The following is a 15205-nucleotide window of genomic DNA, read 5'->3' on the forward strand; positions in this document are numbered from 1 at the left end:
TCCACTAAAACACATGGGCTGCTTACAATTTCGATTTTTCAGGCATATCTAAGCCCTTATTTGGCTCAGATGTTGCAATTATAAATGGTATCTTAAGAGAGGGAAAAAAAAAAAAAACCAAACCTGAGACTTAAAATCTCCAGAAGATTAGTTCCTTTGCAGTATATAAATCTAATTATGGGGAGAAAAATCTGGTTTATAGTTAGATTTTCAAACATGATCCACAACGCTCAGACTAACCTTGATCTCTTTTCTCAAGTTCAAAATAGCTGCTATGTAACTTCAGCAGGGTCTCCTGGGATCTTAGATAAGGCTCATTCATTTGATTCTGTTTCCTGTGTTCCATTCAGCATCTGACTACATTTTCAGCTCAAGAGAGACCAACCAAAGGCTGTGAGATTCCAGATTTGGCTATAGTAATTTCAGTGTAGGTTTGATTCCCCTAGTTGGAATGTGAATTTGTAACTCTGGAGCACTCTAGTGGCCTCGCAGGGTTTGGTACAACCACAGTGCTGCTATCTCAAAAGATTCACCCCACATTTGGGGAGCAGGGTTTGGAAAACAAGACAGTCTCTTATTGCCACATTCCTAATGTTGGCTCCAGGAGTGAGCTCACATTATCTCTCTCAGATGATACGCTCCAAGTGTGTTATGATTATCGTGGAGTATAAAAACTAGCCCTGTGGAGTTGTTTTGCAGTGCTTGGGTAGGTTTGTGTGTTCAATTACAAGCCGAAAGAGAAATGACTAATTTGTTTTTAGAGGACAAAAGACTTTCTTTTCTCACATTTCCATTAGTTTGGCAGGGAGGAAAAAAGAAAAAAAGGAACTGGCTTGCTCTCTTGGTGCTCAGCTTCAGACTTTTTCTCTCTCTGAGCTTCTTCCATTTCCTGTCTCTCACTACCAGGCCTTCCTTTGCTTTGCTAACTTTGCTGGACTCAGATCTGCTGTTGCATCCCAGATGACCACTTCTTGGCCTTACCTGTTTTTTCCAGTTCTTCTTTCTTAGGATAGGGTTCTCTCTGAGTGCTGCCCCTGAAGACTGTCATTGGTCTTGGCCTCCAGACAGCATCCTAATGTCCTGGGGATAGCTCCTGGGTCAAAGCATGGGGTAGACTCAGGCTTACCTCCGCTTCCAAATTCTGGCAAGATCTCATTATATCCCTCTTTCAAATGTGGACAATCTCCAGGCCCCATGAATACTTTGTGATCTGGCAGTAAGTTTAGAGGAGGAGACATCAACAGAGGTGGCATGACCTCCTTTTCAGTGATTTATGAGAACCTTCGGTGTGTTCTCACATTTTGCCTCTTCCATTTGGTCTGCAACCCTACTTGCTCCTTTTCTGTCTCCCAGTACACCAGACTCTGGGACCTGATGGCTGGTGTCTGTTGGCCAGCCTGCCTTCCACCCCAGCTCCTTGTCTGCTGGCTTCTGAGCTTCTCTGAGTCCCAATCTGCTTTTAGGCCTTAACTCTACCTCCCTTTTGCAATCCCTTTGCAGCCATCCCCTTGGCTTCTTACTCTGTTTTTACTAGTGCATCTGGAACACACAGGAAACAGAGCAACCACTGAAATGAAACCATTCGAAGGCTTACCAAAGGCAAGAGAACTAACAGTCCTTGTCAAGGGAGTACTCTTCCCTTGCCTTGAGACTCTGGAGCTGGCTGGAAGCTGGCTGGGAACCTGATTTTGGGCTATGTGACAAATGACAAGAATTGGGGGGGCTCACGGCTCCTTTAGAGCCAACTAGTCCAGCTTCCATCTTTATATGAAGAAACTAGAGACCTGTGGTCCTGCAGTTAATAAATTAAAAAGTCAAGAGTAGAATCTAGGTCTCTCTGTGACTGTCATTTCTGTTATCCCATGGTCTTTGTATAGAAATCAGGTCATCTTTTCCTAACCCACGTGGCCTTTTCTTTGACCTCCTGGGTTCTTTCTTTCTCTAAGCAGTTCTTCTGATGTAGTTCACCCTTCATCTTTGGAACCCTGCTGTACCCTTATTTCTGTAAGTTCTAGATTTTTCTAGGAAATGGAAGGAGAAGAGGGAATAGGTTAGTGCTTTTTCTGGAAGAGCCATCTGTAAAGTTGTGTTCATATTGGAGAAGTGATTAACTTCATATTGGAGAAGTGATCACCCCCTATAATCAGAAGGGATAACTGAAGGATCTGGATTAAGAAACTAGGAATTCTGAAGCTTGTGAATATCTAATAGAGGTTTTTTATGCTCAGTGTAAACTCATATTCTGACTTCTTTATGGCTATCAGAGGCTTTGAATTTCAAGGCTAATGCAGAGTCATGAAACTTCTTTGGAGGGTTTCTTAACCAAATTATCCTTTATTTTACTGGCAGCTTTTATTGAAGTTTAAACTAAAAAAAAAAAAAAAAAAAAAATCTTAAAATACATACCAGCACTGCTCTATGTTAAGCTAAATATCAAAGTATAAATACACCAAGACTGTTTCCTGGGTACAGATCTACAATTTAAAAGGAGCCTTTTTTAACCTAATTTTTGATTACTTGTTTGAAAAGATAATTGGGAGTGTTGCCAAGTAGTTTCTTTTAAATAACTATTATCTTAAGCTTGTCCCACATGGCCCTCTATTATGCTCTGTTGAGGTAAGGCCAAGCCACAAGTCACAGTATGATTTCTGCTTTACATCCTTTCTTTTGATGTAACTGAAATGATTTCCCACTTGTTTTGGAATGGGAATCCTGGAATCAGTCTCTTAAGGGCATAGATCTTAACAAATTCATAGCCTTGCCTTCCCAAGGATGTACCTAACCTCGTTAAAAACCCAGATTAAAATGTTTAAGTGAAGCCCATGCAAGGTTTTATACCAGCATGTGCATTTTTCACACCCTGAGTTATTCTTGCTCTGTTCTCTTCCTCTTATTTTAGCCTTCTTTCCTCCTGTGCGATTCTCATTGTTGTATTTCCAGCATCTTCCTTCAGCTCTGCCTTCCGATCAGCACCTTCAGTTATCTCCTGGCTCTGTGCATGGAATAGGCCACTCAGACCTTGATTTCCCGAACCACACTCCCCTCTTTGTCAGAAACTGTTTCTGCACCTCTCTTAAGGATTGGGTGATTTAAAAATGGAAAGATGCCTTGCCTCTTTTCCCGGCTTCAAAGCCCTTAGGCCACTAGAATTTTTTAAAATAAATAAATAAATAAATAAATAAAAGTCTCAATTACTAAGCTTGACTACATGAATATATTCTTAAAAGCTTACTACACTCCTATCTACATATACTTGTCTTACTTTTAAATTGGGGGTGGGGAGAATGAACTCCTAAGGAAATGAGTGTATAAGAAAAGATATAGGCATCCTCAGCCTGTTTGAACTGGACGCAAGGACTTGTATGGCATGCGTACTCCTTACTCTCAACACAGTGACTCCTCAGACAGAAGTGTGTGCTGCTAAATGATTCACTGGTATTCAGTTAAAATGAGGGCACCTAATACCTTTCTCCATTTTCAGTCATGGCCTGTGTGGTACTTCTTTAAATTACCTCACTAATAAGCACATTGACCAGGTCCTAGAGTTCAGTGAATGGGAGAGTGTTTCCTTATGTGCAGGCGTCACCAGTGTGGGTCAGGTCTTTGCTGAGCAGTCAGTATGCACAAAAGGAGAAGGTCAGGCCTCACAATTTCTTTTCTGACCAGTCTGACCTGGTGACTGAAAGCGAGTGTCCCAATGATGACTATAAATTTAGAAGCACATATTTAATCTCAGTGTCCTCAGAAAAAGAGAAACTTCCCTTGTCATCTTCCCCAGACCATGTTGGCCAAGAGGATCTCGGATAGGAACCCTGACACCCATGTAGAAATTATGTTCTGTTGGAGCACAGTTCACTCAGATTTACGTACACTGTATTTCCCACCAAACCTGCAAGATCTAAACACTTAGAAAATAAAATGTTACTCCGATGGCCTTTTTGTTCATTAGTCTATGAAAAGAGAGAGAGGGCATCTGAATCCTCTGTACATAATTTATCAAAGCAAATATAAATAAGTATATTTGGTTAAAATCATGGGCAGCATTTTCTTTTTCCCATCAGTACTTTGAAAACTCTAAATCTCAGTTCTCCATTCGGATGGATTAGGCATTGAGAAATGTTTCTAAGAGTAATGTTGATTTCTTATGTTTTTGAGTGTAACTATATATGATCTGTCCTATTTCAGCCATATTTTCAGAAGACAAAAACACCACAGAGCCTGCTCATAAGGTTAAAAATGCCCTATCCATTCCCAACACTCCAGAGCCAACAACAACGCAAGAACCCTTGGTGGGCAGCCAAAAGAGAAAAGCAAGGAAAACCAAGATCACCCACCTTGTCAGGACAGCAGATGGCCGGGTATCACCAGCAGGAGGTACTTTGGGTAAGAAGAGGGAGCTTTAGATGAGAGAAACCAGAGCAAGGTGGTGACTGTCAGGGCCACATTGGACAGCAAATGGCTCTAAGCCAGCTGTGGGTCCTCATTGAAAAATAGGTCTGTTCTGTAAGCTTGGCCACAGGAACATTTTCTTTCTCTGGATCTCCTTGAGAACTAGTTTTCCACAAGCTCCAAAATGTATAAAATGTATACGTGTTAAAATCATAGCTCTTTTTCCGAGAGCATTCTTAGAAAGGAAAGGTAATTTTTAGGACTGCGTGTTTCTCCTCTTTCTCAGCATGCACAAAAGCAGTCTTCATTAAGTAAATTCCCAGAGATCCTAGACTTTTAAAAATACTAGATGAATCAGTGTTTCTTCACGGTTCACTGTTCAAGTCACAAACCATATTATCAAGTATTTAAAACCAGTGGATTAAGGAACCTTAGAAAGCATCCAGCACTTTCTAATAAGTTGATTGTCACCACTGAAGGACCTTAGAATACTTCTGGATTTCTTGAGTTCTCTGGGCTGATCTTTAACCAAATATTAACTTACACTGAATTTCTCCATTTTTCAGTCATGGCGTGTGGTCTGTTGGCTGTTCCTGGAGACCTCCGTTGCGGCAGAATTGCCTGAGGGGCCCCAGTTAAGGAGTGGGGACAGAGAGTGACTGAGCACCTCCCCCTCAGATCTTGGGGTGCTCCATCAACCAAGCATTAGTGGCCTTAGCTATGGTTGTCCTTCTATCTTTTGGCACCCCTGGCATCTCAGTCCCTCAGCTCTGAAGTGTCCCTCCCCCTGCCCTATCCAGTTTCCAAAAAAAGGTTAGAGATCCACAGTGACTTCTATAAATAGAAAAAGCGTTTAGAGCATAGGGGGGAAAAAGAGTGAAAGACAAACCGAGAAACAGACTCTTAACTATAAAGAACGAGCAAACTGATAGTTAACCAGAGGGGAGCTGAGTGGGAGGACGAGTTAACAGAGCTGATGGGTATTAATACACTTATCATAATGAAAAAATAAATTAATAAAGTAAAAACAATGTTTAAATGAGTGTGTTTTGAGTGTAGTATTTATAAATACCTGATTTAGGTTAATCTAATTGCAAATAAAGATTCATTGCTGAGATAGAATAGGAAGACAATTAGTGGATTTCATGCACATTTTGTGTTTAGCATGTGTACATTGTTAGAACAATAAAGCATATTAAATATTCCCATTTTACCCTGTTATATAAGAGATTAAGCTCAAATTGGTAGGATTTCATTTTTGAATACATTGACCTACTAGGTAGAAGTAGGGAGAGAACTAGATCTAGTTTTCCTGATATGTAGTCCAGCAGACCCCTCACTCCTTCCATTTTCACTCTGGGTTCTGTTCTGTGATTTTGATTTCATAAATTGTTATAGCTTCATTTTCACTTACAGAAAGAGTGAAAGATCTTAGAAATATTCCCTTCATTTAGAAAAGCACATAGCACTCTCATGTTCTGATATATGGCATTTACAGCCTTTATCAATTGCTTTCTATATTCAGAATGTTTTAAAAATCATGATAAAGATTCCTCCTCCCTTATTATAACAGCTACATAGTAAAGAAAGTGTACTCATTTCCAACAGTACATTTTCATAGCAGATTAGCATGTCTTTGTGAATACCAGAGGTCTCTTCATCTTCCTTCTAGTAAGTCCTCAGAACAAGAATAACAGCTGGGGATCTGGGATCTGGGATTGATCGATCTCATTGGGATTAGTTTAGGCTGTCCTGAATGTTGGTGTCAGAGCAAACCCAGTGTCCAAGTTGCCATAGCTGGGCATCCTATGGCTTCATCAGAAATGTCTGCTCGGTCGGGTTTTTAGGGGCCTTCTAGAGCATCTACAGGCCCCTTTGCCGAAGTCCCATCAGTTTTATTTTGGTCAAAGCCTATTTTTTCTCCTCTTACTCTGAGACAGACCTGTTCTTTGGCCTTGGATAAAACACAGCTTCTCTTCCACTTAGTTTCAGGGCATAACACTGTCCATAGTTGGAATTGAGCTTGATAAAAGAGTTTTATTATCATGGGAGAAGAGAATTTGTAAAGCCTTGGTATTCCATGGATGACAAAAGTGAACAAAGAATTCATTAGCTCATTTCACATTGTCTGGCGAAGAGTTTTCTCTATGTCCCTTCTCTGGAGAGGATGTGGTGATCCTCCTATGATGAATTTCCCTTTTGTAACAGATGACAAACCAAAGGAACAACTGCAGAGGAGTCTCCCGAAAGTGACTGAGACAGGCTGCCATGACGAAGGCCCCCAGAACCCCGAGGCCATGGAGACGCGGAGCAGCACTCCAGAGATGCCAGCCGTGTCTGCGTTCTTCAGTCTCGCTGCGCTGGCCGAAGTGGCCGCCATGGAAAATGTGCACAGGTGAGCGGTGTGTGTCACCGGGATGTTGGGGGTCCTGGCCAGCCTTACCCCCTCATGCAGAACAGGGTTAGGGAGAACGACATGGAAGCCGAGGCTTACTTCCCGACAGGATGTGTGGTATTTTTCACAATGTGCTGTGGTTCACGAGTAAGTCACGTCCTAATTAGCAGTGTGGGAAGATACCGGAAAATAGTCATCCAAGTATCGCATTTGACTCTCTTGTTCTGTGGCTGCACTTCATTTCCATAAGAGGCATGGGAGAGCAAAGAAGGCGCATTATTTAGTCTATAGGTGTGAGCTTCAAGGTCAGGCCACAGACCTGGGTTGGAGCCCTGCATCCACCATTGGCAAACTGCAAGGTCGTGAGCAAGATGGATCACTCTCCTCTCTACCCTCCGGTTTCTCTTCCGTGAAATGGGTGTGGGTGGCACTCATTGCACAGAGGTGTTCCGTGGGATGAGCTCGTGCACCAGGGCAGGCACACACGGGAGACGCACCCTTGGGCATGGTGCTGGTGGCGGTGGTCATGCTACTGGAAGGAACCATGCTCAGGAAGAAGGTCCTGTCACCCGTGTCGTGGAGGGCAGGGGGCCTGCATTTGTCCTTGTCTGTTTGCTGAAGAGTCATTTATTTCTCTTGGCCTCAGTTTTCTCATCTTCCAGTGAGCATGACGGTATCCCCCAAGAATTCCAGAACTGTGAAGATCACATGGGATCATAGATCTGAAGGCCTTTTGAATCAGGAAAGCCTCACAGAAAGTATATTAAGTTCTGAGTATATAATTGGGTATTCTGCTATTTAAATGGACCCTTTGGGAAGGCAGAAAAGCCATTTATAAATTCAGATATTTCATACTTTTGTTCGAGGTGGATTGCCCACAGATGAGCTACTTTCCCAGACTTCCAGTCTTCACCACAAGAGTTTCAGATCTAACACAACCTCCATACCCACCCATTGGGTTTCACTCTCCTCTTCCACATCCATGTTTAGGAGGCCCTGACGTAAGCTTTGTTTGCTTCTTGCTCTTGTCATATTATAGTTCTAGATCTTTTTCACAAATCACCTCTAGATGAGAGAAGTCAAATTCCTTTTCACATGTATACTGCAAGTGCCTAATAGCAAGCGAATGCTGACGGACACTTAAAATCTGCTCACGTCTCCGAAGGAGGGAACACACAGTTCTCCACTTATGGGCTTTTACAGTCGAGTACAGAGGACAGACTCCTCCGCATGCAAGAAGATGAACTATATGCCTGCTTGTTCCTAAGTGCCCCATAAATTTCGGAAATAAGAGGCAGTGTGAGAAGTCAGAGGGGATCATAATTCAGGGCTTAGAAAAGTCTGTCACACAGCCCCCTTTGCTGCTGCCAGCATCCCTTCAACACAACTATGGTCCGCCCTGGCTCCGCTCAGGAGCTTCCCAGGACTGGCGGCTTGTGACAGCAGGAAGCCTCAGCAGACCTTGCGTCTCACCTCCACCACCCCGTCCTCACTGCCCTGCCATCACGTGGCATCACTTGCTGCTGCTCGGCCCAGCCAGCTTCTGGGCTTTACACAGTCCCCTCTTGGGCAAACCGCTGCCCTCCTTCCATCTCTAGTCCTGCTGTCTCCTCTCTGTCTTCCTCCCGAAGTCTCTGGGCTCTCTGTGCATACGCTCCCAGCCCAGCTGCCACACTGGGTTGTAATTATTCATGGACACATCTGTCTCTTCCTGGTATATTTTGAAAGCACAGCACTGGTTTTAATCCTCCTGTCCCCAGCTTCCTTAGCTCTTGGTGTAACAGTGGATGAATGAAAAATGGTTGGGTAGATGAGTAAATGATGTGTTCTTGAAGTGTGCCTGCCTAAGCTCACCAGCAGGCATAGCGCAAACGGTGTGAGCAAAGGTTCTTGTCTTTAAAACCACCCATTAGAAAGAACACTATTGCATACTAAAATCTTCCTATCAGTCACACCAATGGTTAGTGTTCATAATTTCTAGAAAAACAGATCCCCTGAAGAATATTGGTTGTAATTTTAGCCCTTACCTGTTTCTTTTTCTTAGTATTTTTATTTTTTTCATTTTTTTTTAAAGATTTTATTTATTTATTTGACAGAGAGAGATCACAAGTAGGCAGAGAGGCAGGCAGAGAGAGAGGAAGGGAAGCAGGCTTCCTGCTGAGCAGCGAGCCCGATGCGGGACTCGATCCCAGGACTCCGGGATCATGACCTGAGCCGAAGGCAGTGGCTTAACCCACTGAGCCACCCAGGCGCCCTCATTTTTATTATGTTAGGACACCATACTGTACATCCTGAGGTTTTGGTGTAGTGTTCCATGATCATTGTTTGCATATAACACCCATTGCTCCACGCAGTCCGGGCCCTCCTTCATACCCATCACTGGGCTCATCCATCCCCCCACACCCCTCCCTTCCCTCAGTTTGTTCCCGGAGTCCATCGACTCCTCACGGTTCGTCTCCCACTCTTATTTCTACCCCTTCATTTTTCCCTTCCTTCCCTTAATGTCCTTCATGCTATTCCTTACATTCCACAAGTAAGTGAAACCGTACGATAGTTGTCTTTCTCTCCTTGACTTACTTCACTTAACAGTCTCCTCCAGTCCCATCCATGTTGATGCAGATGGTGGGTGTTCATCCTTTCTGATGGCTGAGCAATATTCCATTGTGTATGTGGACCACATGTACTGTATCCATAGAGCTGTCAAAGGGCACCTCCAGCCCTTACCTGTTAAAGCAGAGCTATCAGACTGCCTTCTACCTGTAGGCTTCATGTAATTTACCTGGGCAATTGATGACTGCTTAGGCATCACTCAGGTTTATAAGTTAGAGGGTGATCATCAGAATTAGGAGTAGAAATGTATCACCTGCATTCTTGTCATGAGAAATCTTAACATTAAGCTCAGAAACCCAACATAGAGAGACCGTTTTGCAAGATGCAGGAAATGGGAAGTTGGAATAAACTTGTTGAGAGCGTGTTTATTTACTAGGGGTTTCATAAGGGAAAGCTCATTAAATTTAGTCCTAAAATCAGCCCTGCCAGGTGGGTCTTTTTGATTCCTTTTTATCCATGTTGCAGACGGTTAACTTGCCAAGAAAACACAGCCAGGCTGAGTTAAGCTTTGCAGTAAGGTCTTTGAACTCCGGGGTCTTTGCCTTTGCTCCACCAAGCTTGCTGCTTGAGCAAGCTTCTGTCACGTCTGAGGATGTTGTGACACATCTTGCTGCCACTTCCCCCAGGACCTGCCCCATCCATTAACTGGAGCCACGTCAGGTTCCCCCTCCTTTGCTCTTTTCTTTGACTCAGCTGGGCTTCCACCCCATTTTCTGTCCCTGTTGCTCTTTTTTGGATACTGTACTTCTCCATCTTTCACTTCTCTTTCTTCTTCTTATGTTTCCTTTTCCACTACTTATTACAGTTCTTTTAGTGTTGTAATACTGTCACAGATTTCATCCTAAAGGTAAAGAAAACCAGCATTTTAATGTCATCTTCCTGAACAAAGAGTTGAGCGTATTGAACAGTTGGTGCTTGCAACATCCCCACATGAATGAATAGATTAATCCAGAGGCTTGATTATAACACATGTTTTGTTTTTCTAAAATCCTAGTATCTTCAGCTAAGAGATTATTGGATTCTCAAATCCCCAAATGTTGTAATTTATCTACACTGTTTTTGTGTGTTTGCATCAAGAGAAAAAAATTTGGGTATAGTGTTGAAAACTTGAATTTTCAAATAGTATAATTTGAATTTTTAAACAGCTCCTTTTGTTCTGTGTAATCTGAAGAAGATACTGTGTCGAAAAGGTCAGGCCACCCGAGGCCTGGCTGCTCCATCAACAATTTCCAGCCTCGTGCTGTGCAGACCACTGGCGACCAGAGCTAGGGGTGGACACTGTCTGGTCTTTGGTGGGCCTGTTGGGAAATGTCAGAGAGGTGCCCCATCCCATCTTTTTAGAGTGAGAAGCTCAAATTACCAAGACATTAAAGGGTTTCCTTACAACCATCAAGTAAATTTTTCCTACTCGTTTACCAAAAGCTGAATGAAAAATCAGCTCTGTCTGGTGGTAGTTCCAGTCTAATCCAAACAATCCAGTATTTCTGTGAATTGTCTAGTCCTCTCTGGAGTTCCCTCTCCGCATATGTTGATTTGGCCCAAGAAACCTGGATGTTCTCACACTCTAAACTCAGTTCCCCCTTGCCGCCTTCCCCTGTGCATGTGCTGTCCATTTGCCTGTGAGACTTTTCTTTCGTCTTTTCATTCATTTGTGTTGGAGTCACAGGCCTCTGGTGTCAGGGGCCATTGCTTTAATTGGCCTTACGTTTTAAATTGGTTTTATTATTATATACCTTGGGAAATGAGCCTGGAGGTGATCAATTAGTACAGGAGAGTTTTCCCCTTGGGCAGCTCAAGGAAGGGCATGGTTCATAATATCAGTGGATCAAGAAGAAGACTTATCTTAGAGCCACGGCCCTTGATTAAAAGTTCCCCACTTCTTAGGGAGTCACCCCAAATCTGGTGGCACTTGAGGTCCTGCCTCTGCAAAATGGAGGTGGCTGGTTGAGGGCAGAGTAGACGGTTAAGTCATGCGAGGGGAACCGAGATAAGAAAATGTCAAAAAAGAAGCAGCTCTGAGAACAAAAACGGTTTTAATTGAATAGCATAAGTGACAAGTCAGCCTTAGGGAGTAAAAGATACTGGAAAGCTCTTACCGCTTACTCATCATCCTCTCCTCTTTCTGATAAGGTACTCAGCGGGTGACTTCTTTTGTCCTTCTCCTTGTTTTGCAGGGGTCAGAGGTCCACTCCGCTCACCCATGATGGACAGCCAAAAGAAATGCCACAGGCCCCTGTACTTATTTCCTGCGCTGACCAGTGAAGCGCCTTTAATTGTAAAACATTGTGCTTTACCTACTACCCTAGCCCTGTCTGTACCGAGGGATGCCAGTGAGTCCGTGTGGTGGGAAATACAGACTGCAAACAAGTGCGAGTTGCCCTGCACGGCCCAGATTCACTTGAAGTGGAAGTTAGCATCCTGGGCCGCTGTGTGTTCTTTTGGAACCCAGAGTCTTTGAGGGTGATGTTCTCTGTCTTGTCAGGAGCAGAAACGGGATGATCCTGGAGCTTTGCTTTCTATTGAAGGCTTTTGACGGTAATAAGTGGTAATTTGGTAAAAGGCTGCCTTTACTGTAGCTCATCCAGCATCTCTTTTACCAACCAGAGAGTGTGAAACTAGTTTCGTATATTACCTAGTTATTCTTTCAAAACAAAAACAAAACAAAACAAAAAAAACAACAAAAACTGACGCACTGCACTAGTTATTATTAGATATTCTTAGTCCTTTTTGTACATGGAGATTTAAGTTCTGAGATGGTTTATATAATAGGTTATACCTACATTTATATTGTAGAATAATATTAAAAAGCCTGCTCCAGAGACCCCCAAGCAGCACGGGCAGGCGGATGTACCATTGTTAGCGGTGTATGCTCGGCCTCGTGGTCCATATATTCTGCACTTTTATATTTGCCACCAGAGTGGTAGTTTGCTGGCAAAACGAGAAAAAAAGAGAGAGAGAGGGGAAAAAAAATTAGAATTCTTACAAGCTGAATATTTTTCCTTAGCCTTGAGTGACCAAGAAGCATTTGCTTGGGGCACATTGTGGCAAATATTTTCCCATACAGGGGAAGAGTCCTGCAGATTACAGATTACCGATGTTTTCATGCCTTGAGGATTCTTTTATTTTTACACAGGGGTCTAAGTGACCAACGGATCGTTCAGACAAACAAAAAAAGAAAAATATTATTCAGAAGTGACCTTAGTATTACTTCACTATTCTGAACACATTGAAGACACTCACTTCATGTGGACTTTGAGCTACAGACCTTTTCCATCCATCCCAGACAGACTGGACGGGTAGCAACTGCTATGCACAGCCTGATTGCCGCTGCCGGGTTCTAGAGCCATTTTGAGTTGTGTGTTGTGAAGGAGGTATGGAATAAATGATGAGGGAGGTATGCCTGACCAGGGTGGGAGTCTTAGTCATGGAGCCACCTGCAAGTTTGTTTCCTTTTTGTGTTCTGTTGCTTTTGAACATAAAACCAACCTTGTGTATGCCAGTGCCAAGCGGATTACCTGGCTTATTAGAACATTCGACATATTGACTTAACCACCTGACATTCACAGTGTCTTGTTTCCTAGCAACACATGCAAAGTGATAAATCAGAATTAGTCGGAGGCTACCGATTTTACAGGGTATTTGTTCCATAGCACAAAGTGTATCCCCACTCTTGCATCGCAGCACAAACTACCAAATTTTAATTATTGGATTCCAGCAATAATTTTTATTGGTTTTCAAACTGGCGGAATTTTGATAGCGTTAGTTCGAGTTTGAAGCTTTTGAATTAGATCTCTACATGGTGACAGTTTACAAGGTTTTATCTAGCTTTCTTATTTATACTTGACTCAATTGTAATGATGACTTTTTTTTTCCTAATCATAATTTGACCTAATAGCCATACAAAAAAATGACTCTATTAGTAGTACCAACTAGGTTTAACTTTTCATAGTTGTAGATATTACTTCAGTTTCGGTGCTGGAAAATATGTACAACATACTAACAGAATTGAAAAAGAATATAGGGATTTGTTTGGCTTTTTTTTTTTTTTTTTTTTCTTCAAAGCAGGTAAGGAGGGCAGCAGAGCATTGGAACAGTGTCCTCAAAAATGCATAATCATTGTGGGCATGGAGGAAGAAGGAATTAGTAATCTAGGTTAGTCAGAGGTTAAAGCTTAACCCTATTCACATAGAAATAAATCAGGTAAGCAGCCCCAGGTTTTAGTGTAATATTTTTACTATGATGCTGTTTTATTAATATTTTCTAAACTTCAAAACACAAAGTGAATGTTTGAAAATTGCTGGGTCCCAATGTTGGTGGCTGTTGGAGTTTTTGGACCACTTGCTAGCAGTGATTTAAAAATTATAATTAGCTAAAAATCCAAAAAAAAAAAAAGGTAAAAGAAACCAACAACAAAAATTGCTTGGTGCAGAACATGCACCTTGACAATGGTACTAACTTGTTATTCTATAGAACACATTAGAATAGATCTATTTTTGCCAGAGCACCCTCCTTCAGTCCTCCAATGACATTTCACTAGATTTCCTTAAGAGATTGCTGTATATTCATGGGACCTTTTTTAAAAAGAAGCAAAACAAAAGATTACTTTTTTCTATGTGATTAATATCTTACTTGATCTGCTTTTCCTAAACCTCAGTGGCTTTTCCCTTAGGCAGGGGTGGGGTGGGAGGGCAATCTACTGGATATGACTGTTTTCAGATACTTTAAAAAAAAAAAAAAAAAACCTTTTTGTAGAGATGCTTAATTTTTAAGCGGTTAGGCACTGAGAGTAGCAGAAATCCTGCAAAGCTTTATAGTCCTTTAGACACTCGCCTTGTTGTTCTCTGAGTGAAGTCTTGATTTCAATAATAGTGCTTTTCTCATGCCCTGAATCCGCTGGAGAAGGGTGTTGGTATTTTCAGGTAACAACATTTGTTAGCACAAATATTTCAGACCAACCTGTAGTGCCCCCCACCCATCTATCATTTTCATTTCATTTCTGTCATTCTTTTATATTTTGGAAAATCATATTGCTATGGTGTGTACCTTAATCTGCCAGCAAACACCATCGACACTAACATTTGTCCTACAAGCATCCTCAAGAGAAAAAGTTGTTGCACCTTATGTATATCTCAAGCAAACCAAAATATGATGCTTTTCTGCTTTGTTTTATTCTAAATTGTTGTATCATATCTTTCTGAAAAACCATTCTGAATCTAGTTGAAATTATCGATATTTATGCTTTTAACCTTAATTTCTGGATTCAAACCTGTATATAAATCTTTTGAAAAAAATCGTCCTAGCCCTTCTCTGTGATGCCGAAGTGGATGATTTCGTCTCAGATGGAGACGCAGTACTGTTCCAGTTTCTTTAGCCTTTTATTTATTTAGTTGTTCTGGGTATTTTCCTATGTAATTTTGAAGTGTGTAGAGTATATTATAGTAACTGAAGCTGCAGCTCTACGAAGCTGAGTGAAAGAAAAAAATACTGTAAGACATCCTTCTGAAGTTTTTATTTGTTTGGATAACTGTAATGAGATCAGGAAAAGGAAAAATGTCCCACAGCCACATTGATGATACAGGTTCTTATCTCCAAATTAGGTTAGTTCCCAGATTTTAGATCAAAATGTAATTCGTCAAAGCCCTTTTATAAGGATAAATCATATTGTTGTAATTCTGACAGTCTTTCCCCCCCCAAATACCAGAACTGTGTTCACAGACAGAACTGAATTCTGTCAGATGAGCTTTCTACCAATGTGCTGAAATCATTCCCACATTATCCCTGATTCTAGTTCCGGCCATTAAACGGCTGGGG

General features: G+C 41.9%; 1 protein-coding gene across 17 annotated transcripts in view; it reads left to right on the forward strand.

Moving 5' to 3' along the window:
• BBX (BBX high mobility group box domain containing) overlaps positions 1-12072 on the forward strand; it is a 274710-nt gene extending 262638 nt beyond the window's left edge. For 16 of the 17 annotated variants that reach the window (XM_047723582.1, XM_047723591.1, XM_047723575.1 and 13 more), the window contains 3 exons: positions 4186-4383; positions 6598-6784; positions 11569-12072. In XM_047723582.1, coding sequence (XP_047579538.1) covers positions 4186-4383; positions 6598-6784; positions 11569-11656 — 473 coding nt within the window. In that variant the 3' untranslated portion in view covers positions 11657-12072. The remainder of the gene's footprint in view (positions 1-4185; positions 4384-6597; positions 6785-11568) is intronic. The other variant, XM_047723621.1, reaches the window with a different exon arrangement.
• Positions 12073-15205: the final 3133 nt, after the last annotated feature.

Source organism: Lutra lutra, chromosome 1 (assembly GCF_902655055.1).
Source record: "Lutra lutra chromosome 1, mLutLut1.2, whole genome shotgun sequence".
NCBI classification, from domain to species: Eukaryota; Metazoa; Chordata; class Mammalia; order Carnivora; family Mustelidae; genus Lutra; species Lutra lutra.